General features: G+C 56.8%; 1 protein-coding gene across 1 annotated transcript in view; it reads right to left on the bottom strand.

Annotated features, from left to right (window-relative positions):
• Window positions 1-19,806, bottom strand: part of SLC16A2 (solute carrier family 16 member 2) — a gene marked incomplete at its 5' end in the record, with an annotated part of 35,042 nt that extends 15,236 nt beyond the window's left edge. Inside the window, one exon of the mRNA XM_084213117.1 lies at window positions 19,419-19,806. Coding sequence (XP_084069243.1) covers window positions 19,419-19,806 — 388 coding nt within the window. The remainder of the gene's footprint in view (window positions 1-19,418) is intronic.
• Window positions 19,807-20,618: the final 812 nt, after the last annotated feature.

Genomic DNA, 20,618 nt, shown 5'->3' with positions numbered 1-20,618 from the left:
AAGGAAATATGTGAATGTTGTAGAAGTGGAAGCTCCTGTCATTGTGCCATGATCCCATGGCCATGGATAAGGCAACAGCTTCCCAGAGATCAGACCAGGCAAGTGCCAATCCAGTCTTTGCCACAGGGGAGTTTTAAAACAATTTTGAGCAGGTTCAGGAGCACAGAGCACTGGAGCAGAGCAGGCTGGGAATGTACTTTGCTTTAAAACCCCACCACACCTCTCCTGGTTGTGTCTCTCTCTGCCTCCCCTCTCCTCAAGGACGTAGGGGACTTTGAAGAGACGATGCCCAGGCCACCTCCTGTAACCACTGAGTGACAGATCTCAGCTTATGTGAGAGAAAAGTCCCAAAATGAGCTGCCCTGTGGCCACACTAAGTAGAGATGGAGACAAATCTGTGGTTTCACTTGGCAAGCAGCAGGCGCAGAGTGTTTGCCTGGGGTTCCTGCACTCAACATCCCAGAAAAACTCAGTCCCAACCCCATTCTGCATCCATTTCATTCCAAACCCATAAAACTCAGCCCTGGCTAGAGCAAAATGGCGTTAGAGCTGATTTCTGGGCTGCATCACATCCTCCCCATTCACAGCCTCAGCCTCGGAGGCTCCAGAGCTGCTCCAGAAATGCAAATTCTTGTGAAATCCGTCCAAAAGCAACAAGGCAGCATGTGCTCTGCAGCTGAAACCCACCATGTGCCCAGGCGGGAGTTTTCTTCCCAGCACTCCACTCCACAGGCCAGGAAGGTTTTTCTTCTCTGCGTCGCCTCTGGCTTGCAATTTTTGAGGGATGATTCACCTACCACACACTGAAGTTACCCAACAAACAGGAGCTGCAGCTCCTCAACGTGGGCCACGTCCCATCCAGACGTCTTTCCATGACCAACACACCCAAGGAGGCCGAGGATCTGGTTACTCCAAGCTCTCCTGGTGTTGTGTGAGTCCAAGGGACGTTGGGTTGGACCCTGTTTGCCATGTCCCATGTCCCTGCGTGAGAGCCCAGGGCTGTTGGGCAGAACCAGTGCCCTCCCTCAGCTCCTGCCCAAATGAACTGGCAAAGGCTCTTTAGCCCTGGGGGGGGAAAAAACAAATCCTGGGGATGAGCATCTCCCCCCTTTAACTGCGCTGTCAAACGCCTCGCCAGCCCCTGGCTGAGTTTTCATCCAGCAATTTTACGAAAAACAGAAAAGTTCCATTTTAATTGGTGAAAATTCCCTCCTCCCACCCGCGGAGCACCAATCTGTAATTAGCCTTTCATGTAAAACGATGTTTATTCCTGACGGAGTTTGTCTTGGCACAAACACGCGCTCTGAAATGTGCACACATTTGAAGACTCAAACCCTGCATTTAATTCTCTATCTGCTTGTTAATGCTCATTGTTCCCAAGCCCCTTTTCAAAACACACCCACAGGGAGAAGAAAGTATTTTTTATATATATACATAAAAACCTCCTTCCAGCATCAGGACACCAGCGGCGAGCACGGCACCGGCCCAGGGTCCCGGCGCTCTCCCAAACACACGGTGCCAAGACCAGACCTCCTGATTTTATCCATCTTCCCCTTTCTTTAACACAGGTTTTTCTCCTCAGCTGTGATGCCCCTCAATGTTCTCCCTGCAATACAACTGAAGGATGGGAGCTCTGAAGTCGGAGGATGGGAAAAGCATCGTGGAGAACCCATCAAAAGCACCCAGCTCCGTTTTGGAGAGCCTGCCCTCACCAGTGGAAGCCAGAACCCAAGTCTCATGATCCCTGGGCTTAATGTGGAGTGATTTGGGAGTTACACTCTCCCAAATCTCCTAACACAGCAGTCCCCAGGACCTCCTGGCTGGGACTGGGTGACCAAAGCAGATCAGATCCTCCCCCTCTGTCCAGCTCCAGGTGCAGACAGCAGTGAGAGCCCAACAGGGGATCCTGAGTGGCTGCCACTGCCATTTCCAACAGGGCAATAAACACAATATCCACCTTATAAAATGAAAGGGACAGCAGAGGTTTGGGATCAGGGACAGGGCAATATCAGGGTTGCAATTAGGGTTTGAGTTAGGGTCTGGATCAGGGTTAGAGCTTAATTTAGTGTCAAGGTCAAGGGACATTGCTCTCCCCAGCCTGATGCATCCTGGTAGGCTGGGGTTTCCTCCAGGCCCCTCACCCTGAGTTTTTGGGGAAAGAGATCCCACTGCTGAAGCCAAGCAGGTTCCCAGGTGATGGCAATGATTAACTCTGGTGGGACGCTGTGGGTCAGCTCTGGCCCCAGACACCGGCTGCTGCACGTCCAAAGCTCTCTCTTTTTTCTTTGGAAAAGCCATGACCTGACCAAACTTCACTGGGCTTTGACTATGATTAACCTCCTGCAGTCACCAGTGCAAGGTCACAATGCCTGGGAACAGCTCAGCCCTCACACCCCACCACGGCCATCCCCTCTCCCCAGCAGTGAGGTGTGACCCCTCCTGCTTCTCCAGCCCCAAAATGTGTCATCTCCTCTGAACCCCACCGTGGCCACCTTCTGTTACTGGCAGGTTTGAACTGGTAACCAGTTCCTGTAGCCACAGACAACTGGGAGGACTGTGCAGCTGAGGGACCGGGGTGGTGGAGCCTCATCCCGATGCTTCATCTGCTCACAAACAGGGCAGGAGGGATGGAAGGAGGAAGGGAGGGAGGAAAAAGGGGAAGGCATCTGCCAGGATATGAGCACCAGCACCAGGACTGGGCCAGCAGTGCTGGGATGTGTCTCAGCCAGGGCCAGCCACCATTTCCCAGGCTGTGATCCAGGTGAGTGTTGCCACATTTGGGGGCACACCTGAAAGTCCTAAAGGGCTGGAGTGTGACTCTGGGAGCAGTCCCTGCCCTGCCAGCTGCCCAATGTGAGTGGCTGCCATGGCTTTTTCCAGCTGGAGCATCTCAGCCAGCCTTGTGATCCACCAGGACAGGGAGCCGTGCTCCCACTGGAGCAGCCTGGCCAGCCCTGGGATCCACTGGGATGTGGAGCTGTGGCTCCCAGCCAACCCAGCTCGGAGCAGATGGTGAAGCAGTGCTGGCTCACAAGGGGCAAAGCCAACAGAGCTCTTCACACCAAGGTCAGGGGTTCATGTCCCAGCCAGGCACAGAATCCATGGGCATCCCTCCAGGAGCCACTGTCCAGCACTGATCCACCACTGCATCTCCATCATACCTGACACACAGGATCCCAAAAATCCCCACTGTTGCTTCAGGGTGAGAACACCTGGAGCATCCCAAGCCCTTGATGCCTTGGGGGAAGATGGGACGGATCCTGGCCACCAGTGGGAGGCAGGTTGGGCTCCACTCACAAACAAATCCGGTAGCCCAAGGCTGCTCCATCCTTGTGAAATCACTGGGCACTTTCTGCCTCCTCTGCCCCGCTCCCACCAACCCCTCCTGGGCTGTGTTTGGGAACCCTCCTCCCTCCGCGGTGAGACAGGGATGAGAAAGGAAACTTTTTTCCAAGCTGGAAGAGACAGAAAAGTTTCCCTCTTTGCCAAATTTCTCCCAAGCCATCTTCTGTTTCCCATTAACAGCGAGGAGAAGAAGAAGAAACCCTACGGCCCAGCTCCATGCTCCTCCCACCACAACTCCCATGGGCACTTGTCAACATCCCAGTAAAAAAAGGAGAATTGAACCCATGCAACCTGGCTGGCCGTGCCCCAGGGACCCGCGGAGCGAGGGCCGCCGGCGGCTGGAAAACAACCCCCCTGCTCTGCTCTTACATCTCCCCCATGGAAACTTTTCAACTCCAGTCCCTGGCAGGAGCCAGGCTGATCCCAGCTGAATTCCTTCCACTTACCAGCAAATAAATAGCAGTTAAATGAAAGGAAAGAGAAAAACACCCTTTTTTTCAAAGGGGAAAACAAAGAAGTCAGGGAAAATAAATGGAGGCGAAATGTTGGGCTGGTCACAGGCTCACGAAGATCTTTTTCCTTCCCAGCTGGGTACTTGACAGCCTTCCCTTTCAGCTAATTAAGGGACACTCAGAAAGAAAAATACTTCCAGCCCTTTGCCAGCCCTGAGCATTAAGGGGAGAGTCCCAGCAGGCTGGACACCAAACCCAGGAGACCTGGCCACGGCTCCTCACCCGCCCAGGCACTGGTTTTAGACAAATAATTGCCACTGCAGGACATCTGTGGCCTTCTCCCAGCCCTGGCAGACTCCTGCACAGCCTTTCCTCCAAACCCTCTGGTGGTGGACATGTCCAGTCTTGGAATCATAGAATTATTGAGTTGTTTAGGTCAAAAAAGCTCTCTGAAACCATTGAGTCCTACTGCTAACCCAGCACTGCCCAGCCCACCCCAAGTGCCTCATCAACAGGTCTTTTCAATCCCTACAGGGTGTTTAATATATATATTAATATATATATATATGAACCTTCCCCTAGGCAAGGGCCAGCTTGAACTCCAAGTATTTCTCCCAACTAACACCTTCCCTGCTGCAAAATTTCCAAGCATCTCTTTGCACCCTGCCCCTCACTGGACAGAGAACATGGTTAATTGCCCTAGGTTCTGCAGCTTTTGAGGGAGCTGAAGGCAGTGATGCACCTTCTGTGTCCTACCAGGAACAACCCCAGCCCAGGTTTCAGCACTGCATATTCTCCCTCCTCTCCTCCACATCTCCCAGTCAGCCCAATCTTTTCCCATTGCGTGGTAGATGGGGATGGGGATGAAATTGTGTCGGGGCAGGGTCAGGCTGGACATCAGGAAAGGTTCTTCCCTCAGAGGGTGCTGGGCACTATCCAAAGAATGGAATGCCCGAGGCTGCCTGAGCTCCAGGAGTGTTTGGACACCATTCCAGGGCACCAGGGATGCCCAGGGTGGGATTGTTGGGGTGTCTGTGCAGCACCAGGAGCGGGACTGGAAGATCCTTGAGGGTCCCTTCTAACTTGGGATATTCCATGATTCTATTGTCCTATGAGGTGGGGATGGGGATGGTGTGGGAAGAGCCAAACCTCCCAAACACCCATCAGCCAAGGCTGGGGCATCCCCAGGATGAGCAAGGTTGGAAGAAAGCATCCCTGTGTTTTTCCCAGTGCCAACCACACTTCACTGACCCTGCTGGCTCTGTCCTGTAGCATCATCTCCAGAGCCACCCCCACCCACAGCCACCTCCCAAAGCAAAAAAATACTGTGGCAACTTCAGCCTCAGCCCCACTGGAACAAAAACCCTGAAATGGAGAGGGCTGGGATTCCTCCCCCGTGGCACCTGGGCAGAGCCACCCACCCCAATATTACCAAAATATTTCAGTTATGTTACTTGTTTTCTTCCACCCAACACAGCCCAAATTTCCCTGAAGACAAAGCCTCCCCAATACCCAAAGATGCAGGGGGCTGGAAATATGAAAGGGAAAATCCTGGTGGCTGCTCCAGGTGCTCTCTGAGGGGAGGCCCCTCCCCAGGCTGGGCCAGGTGGCTTTTATGTTGTTTTGCCCCCAGGGTTCACTCACAGAGGAGGTAACACCTCCCTCCATGGCCTCTTCCCCAGACTGTCCCAGGGCTCAGCCCCAACCCTCCCGTGGCACAGGGGACACGAGGTGATGGCTGCCCACACTGGAGAGCCCCCTCCACTGAGAGAATATCTTTAACAAATGAAATAAATGAAGAAAAGCTGGTTTTGAGCAGGCTGAGCAGAGCCCTGGGCCCTTCTCCTGATGGCCATCAGGAAATTATTTCTTGTCCCAACGCTGGAGAGTTTCTGCAGCACAGAGCAGCACCTTTGGATTGTGCTCCTGGAGCCTAGGGACCAGGAAAAAGATCACAACACATCGCTGAACCAGACACCCAGAGGGCGAGAGAAGGGTAAAATATCCATGTGATTTTAATCTCTTGGAGCTTCCTTACATTAAACACAACATTTGAAAACAACTGGATATCTCAGAAAAATAGATCAAGCTGTCATTAAGCAAATCTGGCCGCTAAAGGAAAGTGAAAACCAGCAGTATTTTATCTAATTACTATTTTTTTTTTTTTTTAGCCCAGCAAGAAGCAGGTTACACCCCTTTGCCAACGGGCTGTCACTTTTGGCTGACCTGCTCTCATTTGAAAGTTTTTCAGACACCGGGTGGCTTCGGGGAAGGGCCAGCCCTGCCCTTTGGGCTGCAGGCAGGAGGGGCAGAGGCACAGCCAAGGCAAGGGGCTCACAGCAGGATGAGCCCCTGCTTCCCATCCCCACCCTGGCAGCCCACCCTGAGCCCTGCAGCTCCTGCTGCTGCCCCTGGGACCGGGATCTGTCATCCATAGACATAAATATGCTTGTGTGGATCTGTGCACACACTCACATCTGCATATAAATTAAAATCCAGGCCCCCGAGGCTTGAGCCCACACGACAGCCACAGGCAGGGCTCCCTTGGAGCCACACAATGTTTAACAGAGAGAGGGGAACTGGGGACAGCCCCAGCCACTCCAGGTGCCCCGGTGGCAAAGGGCTCTGGAGGCAGGTGAAACATTAATGTGCCTTCCTGAGGAAAAGCCTTTGCTTTTTGCTGCATCAAGGGCTTTGAAATGGGAATAAACAACAGGGCAGGTTAATGAAGGCTTCTGTCAGTTACTGGGGGAGGTCTGGTCCTGCCAGCCAGGGTTAAAAGCCTTGCATCCCATCTCTGTGGCCAGGGAGCCTCCACTTCCTCCCCATGGAAATACGGATTTTTGGGGCGAGGGTGGGAATGAAAACCACCCTGTCCCCACAAAATTACCCCTGTCCCCACAAAATTACCCCTGTCCTGCAGGTGCCAAGGGTGGGATTGCTGGAGGGAACACGCCCCACAGCCCTCAGTCCCGTTCTCAACTGCCTGAGCTGCCACTTCACCCCTCTGTGCTCAGGGGCACAGGGAACAGCAGGCACTGAGAGGATTCCGCAGCGTGGAGCTGAGCCTGCCGGGATTTTGGGGTATGGAGGGATGTGAGGGGCCGTTCCAGCCCTGGAATGCAAAGCCCCAAGTGTGGGGTGGGTCCAGCCCCTGTGCTGTCCCCAGCAGGGATCCGTGGGGATGTGCTGGGGGACACCAGCCCGCCCTGGACGCTGCTCCTGAGGCATCACCACATCCCTCAGCCTCGGCAGGGACCCTGGCACGGGGCAATCCCTGCCCAGGGGAGCTGGCACACACCTGTGGGGTGGCATTAAGGACAGGGCTGCTGGGTGCCAACAGCCAAGGGAAGAGCAGTGACACCACGAGAGATCCTCCCGACAGGGCTGAGCACAGCAGCCACACATCACCACTGTGTGGTGTGCGCCCCAAAATCCCAAATCCCAACTGCTCCAGCTGAAGTTGTGGCAAAAAGTCATGAGTTTTCCACTGGCCAAGGACTGGAACAGCAAACACGGCCGAGCTGTGCTCCCCACAGCAACCACGGGCACCTGGAGCTGAAACTGTCCCCTAAAACCCCCCTGCTGCAGCAGTGATGCACCTGGAGAGCAGAAGGCTCGGGGTGCAGGGCCCTGGGTGCATCCACACTGGTCTGGAAGTGTCCCTGAAGCTCCAGCCTGCCCAGGAGCCGGGAGAGGCCCAGAGGAGGGAGGGAAGGGGGTGATGGAGGAGCCGAGCCCCGGCAGTGCCGCTGTCAGCCCCAGGCCTGTCGGGATCTCAGGAGCTTGCAGAGCCGGGGAGAGGCTGCTTTGTGTCTCCTCTGCTAATGAGACTGATACCAGCTGCTCCTCGTTGAACCAGTCTGACCATCGGGCCCAGCCAGAACTGATTCATTCATAAGAAAATGGGAAAGGAGATTGACTCGTCACCCTGACTAATGGGGAACCCGGCCAAGAACCTGCTGCTTCCACAGCAGCCCCACATCCTGCTCGCTTCTCCATCATCCTGCCCACCTCCAGCGCTCTGGGGGAGCTCTGGCCCGGCCAGGAGGGTGAGAAAGCAGGAGTTATCTGCTGCAGAAAGTGTCAGCCTGGCATTTTGCAATAGCTGATTCCTGACTCGGAAGCAGAGGAAGCATTAAAGCCCTCAGAGACGTCGCTCTCCACGCCGCTCTGCCTTGCATCATCTCCCCAGCAGCTTTTAGGGTTGTTTTTTATCTCTGTCCTCCTTCTTCATCCGGCAATAAAAATCTAAACAACCGCCTTTGTGGAGTAGGAAAAGTCAGCCTGCTGTAAAAATTGTTTTTTGTGGGGTTTTGTTTTGCGTCATTTTTGTTTATGAGGTCAGTGGAACACAAACTGTGGCAGGGGGAGGCTGCAGATGGTGGGGCTGGGAACCCTGGGGTTGGGAGGATGCTGTCCCAAGGGAAGAAAAGGAGCTCTGCAAACCAGGCTGGGGCTAATCTTATCTCCAGATGGAGATTAGGATGGGCCAGCAGGAGTTAACAGCCAGGCACCGGGGTCAGAGCAGGACCTCAAGTGCCTCCTCTCCGGCTCTTTGGTTCACGCTTTGGTTGATGAACTGAAGCAGGGCAGAGTTTAACAGCTTTAAAAAAATCTACCATGATTTCTTCGCTTTGGGCAACACGTTGGATTTTGTATGAATCTCCCTTAATAAAGGTTCTCTCCTAAAATGCAGATCCCAAGAGAGTTTCAGCTCTCCCAGTTAAAAGCCTGTGACACCATCCCTTGCCCCCAGATCACCTGAGTTTTCATCACCTGACCCTGCAGACATCAGGACAAGCGAGGCAAAACTTCAGTTCTTGGTGAGAAACCCACCCTGGGTCTTGAAAATCCCCAATTTCAAGGCAGAAAAGCACCAGCCAGGCCAGTTTGGGTGGGGAAATGCCCCAAATCCTGACACTGGGAGTGCTCATCCTCCTTGATGGCTCCACAGGGAGACTGGAAAATGGGACCACGTGAGTCAGAGACAAGCAGAGCTCTGGGTGTCGCAGCCAACGTCTCTCACCTCTCCCACACCACCCCAGCAGGCTGCAGAAGAGTTGCCAAATATAAAATTTTCATTTTCCCATCTGGGTTCCAGGGCGGTGATGGAGCATTTTGCACGTGACACCGAGAGTGGAAATGCCTGGTGCAAAGGGCTTTAGGATTCATTCCCAGCTGTCCCTCCCAAGGGCACCCAGACCCTCCATGCCCTCGTGCAGCCATGAGTGGGCACCCCACACCTGCTGAGCAGGACAGGAAAAACCTGCAAGGGATGGAAATCTCATTCCCAAGGTGCAAGGGAAAAGCTGTCCATGAAGCTGTTGACAACATCCCTGTCAGTCCTCACCCCTTCCCCTCCCAGGCTGGGTTCTCACCGACTCTGGAGAAGCTTCCCTGGCATCAGGACAGCTTCTATTTGATGCTGAATTTCCCCCTGGGTAGGGGAATGGTGGGAAACGGGCAGGAGGAGCCTCACAAAGACCTCCAACCTCCAGCAGTGCTGAGGCTCCAACGAGTTTATATTGAAAAAACAAATATAAAACCCAACACCACCAATATTCCCTCCTTGGCAACGGCCTATCCTGATACCACTCCTATTATTGTACCCTGCAATTAAGTGATAAAGCTGTAATTGCCTTATCTGATGCTGCTGGGCACAGCAGCAGAGCAGGAGCTGGCCTCGAATTCACCACCCTGGGTGTTTTAAAGCCTCCCTGTCTGAAAGGATTCTCCTCTCCTGGACAGATAGGACCCTACAGCAGCTTCCTCCCCCTGAGCCTGGGGCAGCAGCATCACCCCTGTGCCTGTGCCCTGCCCACTGCCAGCCCAGCCCCAGGCAGGACAGGGAGCACACAAACAGAAGGGGCAGCTCTGAGTCCTGTCGGGCTGTGGGGAGGCAGAAGCAGAGGGTGGAGGGACCAAAGCACATCCCCAGTAATTCCCCCAGCCCTTCCCACAGCCCTGCTCCAGCATCCTGGGGAGCAGCACGAGGCCAGGCAGCTGGGAGAGCCTGCCAGGGCCAGGGCACTGTGAGAGCAGCCCTTCAGTGTGGGGTCCAGCTGTACCAGTGGGACTGGAGCACTGGATTTAGAGGAAGTGACCCCAGTTTTCCAGCCCGATGCCTTGGCATGAGCAGCAAAGCCACACCCAGCTGCTCTCAGGCCATAAAAAGCCCGAGTTGTTATTTCCATTCACATGTTCATCGCCTCTGAAGGAGCTCGGATGGGCTGTGGCATATTCCCAACATCACCAGCCCCGATTTCAGCTGTTTTAAAGTCTGGTGTGCCCTGAAACCCGCTCCTTGCCATTCCTCCAAGCTTTTTACTATTTGCCCTCAACACCACCCCTGACCCTGGGAGCCGCCACCAGAACCTCGGGAAAGAAAACTCCAGAATCCTCCCCGTGTGAGCATTTCCCAAACGTGCCCCCATCCCCTGGCCAGTGAAGGGCAAAGCCTCCGTGCCCCTGCAGCCCAGCCCAGGGCCAGGGCGAGGGGCACCGTGCCCGTGCCCCCCTGGCAGGGTGGGCAGGCTCCCGCCGGGGAGCAACCACAAGAAAGGCCCGGGCGATTTGCATCGTTAGCATTCTTTCCCTTTTAATAACCCAAGGTGTTACCAGCAACACTGTTACTGATTTTTATCTCCCCAGCGCCTTTTAAGAGCTCCAATTTGTTTTTCTTGGAGATCTCATTTTGTTTTATTAAAGCTGACACCGAAGAGGGAAAAGGAGACATTCTGGGCCCAGGATGAAAATATCCCGTTCAGAAACCCCAGATTATTTTCTTGGAAACGCTTCTACGTTGACTTTAATTAAGCTCTCCCCGGGCTCGCGAGCTTGGCGTGCTTGGCTCTCAGGCAGGTTTAATCCCAGACAAGCTCCCCACACCCCCAGCTGTCCCCTCTCCCACAAATCTTAAGAAACAAACTGGGTTTTGCTCAAACACACGGATTAATAGCTGGCCCACCATCAAGAACATCCTGACGTTGCCTTTTCGTCACCGGTCACGGCGTAAGCACACGGCTGCAACCGCTCTGCTCGCCTTGCCAGCAGACCCAAAAAGCAGCTTACTCCCTTATTTTTTTGTTCTCCTTTATTTTATTATATTTTTATTGGCACTGCAAGGCTCGAGGGATGCATCTCTTGTGCCTGACCGTGCCCCAGAGCTATCAGGGCAGGCAGGGTGGCCGCAGCCTGGCTCTGGTGACCACCGTGCCGCTGCTGAGCCTTGCGCCAGGCGCTGCTGTAAAATCAATAATCACTCTCCCCTTCCCCACCTTGGTAGAAGGAAGCTCTTAGGGATGATTGCAAACACTCCAAAAGTTGGGAAATCCCAGGAGGGAGCTTGTCTGGGCATCATCTGGTGCAAGCCCATTATGTAATTACCGTCAATCTTTAATCACAGATGATACTTTTCCATCGGACTCGAATCAGACGGAGCACGGGAGGCACAATCCTCACTGAAGGAGCTGCCTTAGATGTGACTCCTACCTCACTGGGCTCCAGGTTTATTCCCACCTCACTGAGCTCCCCCTGCTTTGCACAGGTTTTGTCCAAAAGCCCCCTCTGGCTCCCTGGCAAACACCCATATCCCCCCAAGAGGGAAGGATTTTACCTCCCTTTTACACACAGGATCTGCGGGCTGACCAGTTAAGGCCAAGATCTTGAAACAAAAGCTTTGTTTTGGTGCCTGGTGTGAGATGACCAAGAAAATGGCCTTTGGGGATGCCACTGGGCAGGGTGCCCTGGGCTCCCTAGCTCAGCTCCAGGACAGGGTGGTGGGTGGGCTCTCAGAGCAGGGTCCTTGGCTGCAGGCACTGTGGTAGGGTTGTTTCTCCTCCTTCAGCAGGGCCCCGGTGTTTGCCCGGGGCAAAGCCCAACAAGTCAGCCCATGCAGGGAGTGCCTGAGCCCTGCAGAGCTGGGGCTGCGTGCCCCGAGAGACAGCTGCTCTGCAGGGAATCCTGCAATGACTCGGGTTGGAAGGCACTGCAAAGATCCAGGTCCCACCCCACGGCCATGGGCAGGGACACCTTCACTGGACCAGCTCGCTCAAAGCCCCGTCCAACCCAGCCTCGGCAAAGCAAGCAAACCCCATCATGAGCTGCCAAATCCAAACTCAGAGCCAAAAAATCCCAAAGATGCCGAGCAGCAGGGTACCCTGAGCTCGTCTCCTCCAGTGTGAGGTTTTGCAGACCAGATTCTCCCAAACCCATGCTGCCGGCAGCGCTGACCCCAAAACCCCTCCCCACCTGGCTCTGGGTGCTGCACAGGGACGCAGCTCCGGGAGCTCCGTGGGATGCGGTGCTCCTCTGCCTGTGCCCTGCGGGGATGGAGGTGCGGGATAGCCCCGAGGGGGAGCTGGGGCTGCCCTCCTGCCGCTGTGTCCTCTCGATGATCCCACATGGGGCCGGGAGGTTGCTCAGAGCACTCTGGGCTGCTCCTCGCACAGAGGCCAGCGTGGCACTGCACGGCACGGCACGGCACGGCACAGCTGCCAAGGATGCCCGAGGTGAGTTCCAGCTCAGGGCTGTGACCTGGCAGCCCTTCCCGAGGGTTTTCCCCCGCGTTTCACCCCGCTCCAGCTCTCGACGGATGCGCTGGGGACACGGGGCAAACTCGTGCACCAGGTAATTTCTTAGGGATCTACACCTAAAAGCGTAAGGGCGGGGGAAAAACGCTGCAAACGTGCGGGTGGAATGCAGGGCTGTGCCACCCTGCCCGCGGGCTGTACCGAGGGAGGCCGGGGCAGCGCGGGAGCGGCCGGAGGGAGCCGCGGGCGGGCGGCGCGGCGGGCAGGGCGTGCGGGCAGCGCCGCGTCCCGCGGCCCCGAGCTGGCAGGACCTGTTGTGCGAGGTGCCGGGAGAGGCTGGGATGGCTCTCGCCTGCGAGCGTGTTGCAGCAATTCCCAGCGCACGTCATGCGGGTTTTGCAACCGCCCCAACTGTCTCGGGCTGGATGCGCCCAAAGGGCCCGCGGAGAACCGAGCGCTCCGGGCACGGCACCGCCCGGCGGGACGGCTGGGCACGGCCCCCGGCCACGGGCAGCCTGGCACACGCCTCTCCGCCAGCCCTTTATCCGCAGGGCTGAACGCCAAAGGGCAGCATCTCCTTCCCTGGCAATAGGGAATAATCAATCCTCCGAGGAAGAGGAAGGGAAAACCCAACAAATCCCTGCTGCCGTAGGTGCAGCGGCATATTGGCACACGTGCTGGACTGGCGTCCACTCCTCTTTCTGCCCGTTGCCAGGGTGATGCTATGGGATGCACAGGCAGGAGGTTGTGGAGATCTGGGGAAAAGTGATTCCTCAGGGAAAACACCGGCTGCAAGATGTGGGTGCGTGGCCTCTGTCTCAGCTGGGAAAGTCTGGCATCCTCCTCCATGCTCTGACCTGCTCATAAGAAGCCCCTGAAGGGTGATCATTCCTAAAAAAGTGAGTGGGAGAGACCGAGGTATTTGGTGACGTGCCAGAAAATTCCGTATGGCACCCGGACAGCAGCCAGCAGTGGGCAGAACACCGGTGTGGCTGGACTCGGTGATCTTAGAGGCCTTTTCCAAACTATTCCCTGATTGTGGAGCCAGGACAGAGTCTCATTTGATTCCAGAGAGGGGGCACAGCTTTGGAAGTCCCCGTGGCATCACCCCAAATGCTGCCGATGTCCCCAACAGCCGCGTGCCACCTCATCCGGCCGCACTGTCCCCCTGCTGCTGGTGTGTGCCACAATGGCTGAGGTCCCCAGGAGTGAGGGGGATAAAACAGCCAGAGGCTCCTCTGGGCTCGTATCCAGATGGTGCCAAATCCTGCCAGGGTCCCACCGGGGTCCCCTCCCTGGCAGCACGGAGGAGCAGGGCGGGATTGCTGCCCCCCAGGGAATTTCCCCCGTGCGCACCATGGGCTACGAAACTCAGCCCTGGGAGGCGAAACCCAGGAAATTCCTCCTTCCCCAAACCGCCCTACAGGGAATTCAGGTCCACATCCACCCATCCTGGTGGTCCCCATCACACCACCAGATCTTTTGGGAGACTGATACTGGTGGGATGGGGTGACTGACAGTGCTGCCTCACAAGTGGGACAATCCCTGGGACAGACGTGTCTGGAGATTCTGGATGAGCAGGGAGAGAGCCAAAGGGCTGTCACCCAGGGCAGGTGACAAGGCCCACGTGAGCCATGCCCAGCCAGCCCCTGGGCACTGCCAGTGAGGTCAGTGGTGCCTCCCAGCTCCGGGGTTTGGCCCAGCCTGATGGGTTAGGTCTGGTTTAAGGTGTTGGATGAGAACCATCCCAGCTGATGGGCAGCTTCCAGCTCCTGAGGGGTTTTAAGGAAATTAAAGGGTGACTTGTCAAACTTGTGGATTTCTCCTCAAACAGGAAATGAAATGGTTCCTTTGCCTTGCTCTGCATCACACCCCATTGTCACTTGGTGCCACCACATCCAGCCCTGTGACCTGCAGCACTAACCCCTTCACCCTCCAATCCCTCCTCATCCTCCTCCTGCTCCCAGCCCAGTCTCAGTGATGGATTTGCAACTCAGCACCTTCAAAATTTAACCTATGACCCAAACCCCACAAAGTGGGGGTGGTTTTGCTCATTTAGTTGCAGCTAAAAGGACCAAAAAACTCCAAGCCAACTGCACAACTCCATGTCCTACTTCTTCACAGGCCACAGCGAGGTCACAGGAGCTGCCACCACTCAAGGACAATGGCCACCAGGAAATACAGCCTTACATCTTCTTGGCTGGCTGGTGGAGGACACTTAAAAGTAAATTAAAAACCACTAAAATGGCAAATGTGCTGGCTGAGAGGGCCCCTGCAGTCTTGAAAAACAAGAACCTCCCTTAGAAACAGCACTCCGGCCTCCTAATAACCTTAATCGCTCCCGACAGCCCCAAGAACCAGGTTTAACAACATGACTGGGCTTTGTTTGCTTTTCAGGCTGCTTTATCTCACACAGCACCTTGCAATCAGCTCAGGCAAAACCCCAGTTCCTCTGAAACTCCCCCCTGCTTCCCTGTAGTCACAAACTCCAGCTCCCAAAACAGAGGCTGGGGCAGAGCCTGGTGCTGGCATCCCACCATGGGAAACCCCCAGTAAATCTGGGAAAGCTCTGTGCTGCCCTTTGTACTCCCCAGCTTGCAGGGCAAGGTAATAAAAACATCTTTTTTATCTCTTTTTGCTGGGTTTACATCCCCATCTGGGCTATGTAGATATTGCTCATGTCAGTGCATCCCTCCGTGGGGTTAGAGGAGGGTTGGGAGCCTGGATGGACACGGGAAAGGCCCCAGGAATGCTGAGCTCCACAGCACCCTCAGCCAATAAAGGTGTGAAATGGCGCCAGAACAGCCCCCTGGTAATTGGTAAAAGCTCCAAATCCTGCAGATTTGGGTAAAAAGGTGACAACCACAGTGTCACCTTCAGGAGATGGGAGCCTGCAAAAGGCCAGCAATGGACAATGACCCCATCATCCCAAATTAGCTGGGATCATTTCCAAGGATTACCTCTTGCAATCAAAGCAATGTGGCCAACAGGCTGAGGGAGGAGATTCTCCCCCTTCTCTAAAGGGGCTTCAAGGGAGCTGGACAGGGACAGGACACAGGGAATGGCTCCCACTGCCAGAGGGCAGGGATGGATGGGAAATTGGGAACTGGGAATTGTTCCCTCTGAAGGTGGGCAGGCCCTGGCACAGGGTGCCCAGAGCAGCTGGGGCTGCCCCTGGATCCCTGGCAGTGTCCAAGGCCAGGCTGGACACAGGCTGGGAGCAGCCTGGGACACTGGGAGGTGTGCCTGCCATAGCAGGGGTTAGAATGTGGTGATTTTTAAGGTCCCTTTCAACCCAAAGCACTCTGTGATTTATCCTTACATTGGGATTTCTCTTCCCAGCTCCTGAAGCTCCAGACACGCTCACCCACCCACAGAATCTTCTTCAGCCCAGACAGGAGTGCAGGGCTTCTCCTCCCCCTCTTTCATATGACTGTTAGCATGAAGTGCTTTATTTTCTCCAAAAAAAAAACCAAAACAACCCCTTGTTCTCTCTCACCAAGCCATCACTACAATGCTGGAGTAAAAATCGCCTTTTCCACCTGTGTTCACCTGTCCTAAGGATGTGAAATCAGCACAAAGAAATTCCCCAGCAAAACAGATGGGAATTCAGGAATAAAGGTGACATCAGCCCTGCCTTGGCCTCAGGATCTGGTCCCTCAGGGACTGTGGTCCATTCTCCATTCCTGCTTCCCTAAGCACAGGGAGTTCCAGCAGCCTCTGCTCCCTGTCTGGAGCTGGGCTACAGGGGAGAGCTGCTCCCCAAATTCTTGCACACAGATCAGGGGATGCTGATGGACTCAGAGATGCACTCAGAGGAGCTGCAGCCAAACAGACCAGCTCCTCAGGCCATCTCTCCAAAAGCTTTCAGTTCCATTTCCAGGCCCCAAAACATTAAATATTAAACAAAGAGAGTTAATCTATACCTGGGATATTGACACAAAGCAGAGGAGGGAAGAAGAAAAAGATAAATAGACCTTTTTTAAAAAAAAGCCAAAATCTATGTGCCTCTGCAGGCTGTCCCACTGGGGCTTTCCAGACCTCGGGTACAGCACCAAGGATGTGTTTGGAGGAACAAGAAGCACCAAGAAATGTAGTTCTCCTGGCTGTGCCCAGGTAAATAGAGCTTCCTCTGGGACCCTCCTTGGCTGGGGGCACAGCCCTGGTCAGGGACAAGGCCACCGTGGGGTCCCCTCTCCAAGGCTGGGGCACATCCAAGCAGAGGCAGAGCAGACACTGAGGTAAGAAAGCTCACGCCCAGTGAGTGCTCACCAGGACTGTGCTGCCACTCAAAAGGGCTTTTGGAGCTGAGGAAGATGAAGGGGCTGGGCTGGCTTATCTGGCCCTTGGCTCAGTGTCAGCCCTGTGGCACCAGCACTGGGACAGCCACGGATCCGTGGATCCCTCAGCACCGGAACGAGCCCTGCACAACCGGAGGCAAACGTCACCGCTCATCTCGCAGCAAACACCCTCAAGCATCACTCAACACCTCTCCAGCAAAGCTGCATTTTTTTTTTTTCCCTGGCCGAGTGCTCACATGTATATTATTTTTTTTATTCCGGTCTCAGCATTCCTCCGCTCCCCCCGCAAGAAAACAAAGGCAGAGCACAGAGTGTGCCTCGCGAAGGCCCCGGCGCGGCGTCCCGCGGGGCAGGGGCACGCGGTGGTCGCAGCAGCCCGCCCGCCCCGGCCCGCCGTGCTTGTTGACATAGGCAGCACAGTATATTTCTTTAAAGAGGGGAGCCTATGCATTCGATGCATTGCTGCCACAGGGTTTGTTTTCAAAGCCTGACCCCAGACCTGAACTCCACGGATCCTGCGTTTCTCAAGATCAAACGCAAGAAAACGTGACCAATGCAAACAAGAAATAAACCTTGATAATTATAGCCGGGGCGGCTATTGTTTAGTGCCGACTAGCACCCGCTTCAGCATAAACAGAACCCTATTTTTAAAGGGATGCCTGACCAGCTGACAGCATTTCTCCCCATTTTGCCTCCAAACCCCCTGTTTGATAGAAACCCACCTCCCTGAGACCCGGAGGAGGTTTAAGAGCACAGACAAAAGGCTGAGCCGTGCCCACAGCCATACTGGATGCCGCTGCCGGAGCGGGGAGCGGATCCTCGTCCTCCCAACCTGCTCCCTGTTGGCGGGGGATGAGGGGCTCCCTGGGGTCCGGCTGTTGCCTGCAGCTGGCGGGCTCCGAGTGACGTCGGAGGACAAACAGACAGCACCGGTCTTTTCAGGAAGGCCACATCACTTAGCGCTTGGAAAGGAGCTACGATATTTTCCTGATTATGTTTGCACGCAAACGAGCGCCGCGGGGAAATTATGCAATGCTGAGCGGGGAGGGGTGGGAGCGAGGGAGGAAGGGCTGGAGGGGGGCTCCGGGCTGCACCCCGCTGCCCTCAGCCCCAGCCGGTGCAGCTGCAGCCCCGGAGTTGCCGCAGATGGATCCGCCACCGCCGCCGGAGCCTGGGCACCACGACCTCAGTTATTAACGGCCTCTTCATTAAGCAGCCAGACCAAAATGCAGATATTCGTCAGCCAGGCAATTTAATTACCCAGCCTGGGTTCACCTCGCACACCCACACGCCTTTCTTTTTCGAGGCCTCTGTGCGGTCATAGCCTTAAATAAATAGATGGCAGGAGCAGGAGGCAGATGCTGACTCCTACAACCTCTGTCTTGGGCACAGAGCCTTTAAACCACCAGAACTCGCAGTATTTAATTTCTTTTGTTACCGCTTCTACCTTTAGAGCCCTGCCTTAGGCTTTCTAGATACAATCACAGGCAGCAGGAAACAGAGAGCTACACTATGAGCTTCCTGGGCATCACATGCGCACGCACACAACACACACACACTCCCAGCCCATCAATCACCCTAATTACAACTGGCCACACGTCCGCAGCTCGCTGTGGCACTCCGTTAGTGCCCGTAATTACACGGTCCCATCGTTTCCCTGGTAAGAGTATCACGGAGTTAATTTGGGATTCTCCATGTGGTGGATCCCGTAATGAATTTCATCCTGGCGCGCTCCCCGCCGCACTCGCCGGCCATGCGCCAGCCGAGGGAGGGAGCGCGGGCAACGCCGGTCCCCAGACAAGGCTCCGAGGTCCTCACACAGCCCTGGCACTCATCGCTCCCCAGCACACTCCTGGCTCCTGGCTGCTGCCCACATCCCACCCAGGGTCAGGACAGCACCACAGGCAGGTCCCCTCGGCGTCAAGTGCCCGTCGCCACCTGGCAGACGAGGACAAGGTGGGCCACGGGTGTCCATCACGAGGATGGATGTGATCTTCCAGGGGGACAGCAGGACCTGGGACAAGGCTGGGCCTCCCAACACTGGTGTCCAGCTGGGACCACCATGCCGGCAGGCTGGTGTCCCTCTGCCAAGTCTACTTCAACAGCAGAGTCTTGGCAGCAAGGAACATCCCTTTTCTCCATATTAACCCTACCCAGTCTGCACCCTGGCCGGGCCTGTCGGTCCTACCAATACAGACAGCTGGGTGCAGCCCATGGATCCTGCTTTTCAGGGATGTGAAGTGCTGGAGACCCCGCGCTGCCCTGGGAGTGACCGCGCAGGTGGCGCTGCCAGCCCTGCCCTGCGCCGGCCGTCCCACTGAATGGACACGGCTCGGAGGGAGCGCGGCAGCAGGGCAGATGCTCTCCTGGAGCCACCCCCGCCCAACAAGGCAGCTTGAAAAACCCATAAAATAGAACAATAATAAAGAAAACTAGAGGGGGTGGCTCACACCCAGCAGCTGATTCACCAGCGCTGCTCTGCTTTACCCCAAGACACACCGGCAGGACAAGCTAAGGGCGTGTTTTCAGCCGAATTACTTTTAATTGAGTACATCGGAGCTTAGAAACACATGATGCTGTCGGAGATAAATATAGCCACGGCTACGAGGATAGAGGGGGCAGGGAGCAATCGAGGTTCCACACAGCCGAGAAGGAGCTTCCAGCTCCGGGAGGCAGCGCCGGCCGCGCCGCCGCACCTTTCCCCGTTCCGCTCGGGCATCCCCGCTCCGCTCGGGCACCCCCCGCCCGCACTGCCCGCTCCGGGGAAGGGGCCGCGGAGCCCATACCTGTTTTAAACTCTAGCGCCGGATCCTTCTCCCCCTCGCCCAGGTCGCTCTGCAGCATCATGTAGAGGATCCCGAAGGAGTTGTGGATGCCGAAGATGGAGCCGTTGCACCAGGCGGCGGCGAAGACCACCACCCAGCCGAAGCCGCCCTCGGGGGGCTGGAAGGGCGCGGCGACCCCGCTCTGTCCCCGTTCAGCCGCGGCCCCGTCCCCGGCCCCAGCCCCGGCCCCAGCCCCGGCCCCGGCCCCAGCCCCGGCCCCGGCCCCGGCCCCGGCCCCGGGCTCGCTCTCGCCCGCCGCCGCCGCCGGCACCTTCTCGTCGCGTTGCGCCATCGCGGCCGCGCTCCGGCCGCCGCCCGCCGCCCGACTGCCCCGCAGCCGGTCCCACATGCCCGCCGCCCCCCCCGGCCGGCCCCCCCGCCCGCCCCCTCCTGCCGCAGCCTCACTCCCCGCCTCCCCTCCGCCGCCTCCATCCTCCTCCTCCTCCTCCATCGCGCCGCTCGGCCCCCGCGTCCCTACCTGCGGCGGGGGCCGCCCGCCCGCCCGCGCCCCCCTCCCGTCCCCCCGCGGCGCTCAAAGGCGGCCCCGGGCCCGGCCGCGGCCCCGCATCGCCCGCCGAGCCGCCGCGCCGCCCCCGCCGCCGCATCCTGCGGCGGGCCCGGCCCGGGGCGGGCCCCCGCCAGCGCCGCCCCCGCGGGGCCCGGCGGGGCGCGGGGGGCGGCGGGGAGCGATGGGGGAGCCGCCGCCGCCCCCCGGCCCCGCACGGTGCCCCGGCTCCGGGGCATCCCGCGGGCGCGGCCCGGGGGCTCTCGGCGGCCCGGCGGGGGATGCTGCCGCTCCCTCCGCCCCGCAGCGAAGCCCCCGGAGCCGCCCGAGCAGGTGGCAAACAGCCGGCCAGGGGACGCCTTTCCTTCCACGCCGGGCGTCCCGGTGGGATTTTTGGCGTGCCCTATCCCGAAAAGTTGGGAGCGTTTGCGTGACACCGACCCGGCTTCGTGCCGGGGGAAGCCGCGGACATCGCCCGGCTACGGGGGCTGTCCCCAAGGCCGCGGGTCACCCCACGCTGCCTTCTCCGGCAGGGAGAGCAGCGGCCACACAAACCAAATGATTTCGGGAGCTGTTCCCTCGCCTCTGCCTTGTTTTGCAGCAAGCTCTGCCTTTCCCCTTCTTTCAATAAATAATTACAAACCCACCAATATATT

This window comes from Fringilla coelebs (assembly GCF_963513975.1).
Source record: "Fringilla coelebs genome assembly, chromosome: 11".
NCBI classification, from domain to species: domain Eukaryota; kingdom Metazoa; phylum Chordata; class Aves; order Passeriformes; family Fringillidae; genus Fringilla; species Fringilla coelebs.
Note: the sequence above shows the minus strand (reverse complement) of the source record. Positions and strands in the feature narration are given on the sequence as shown.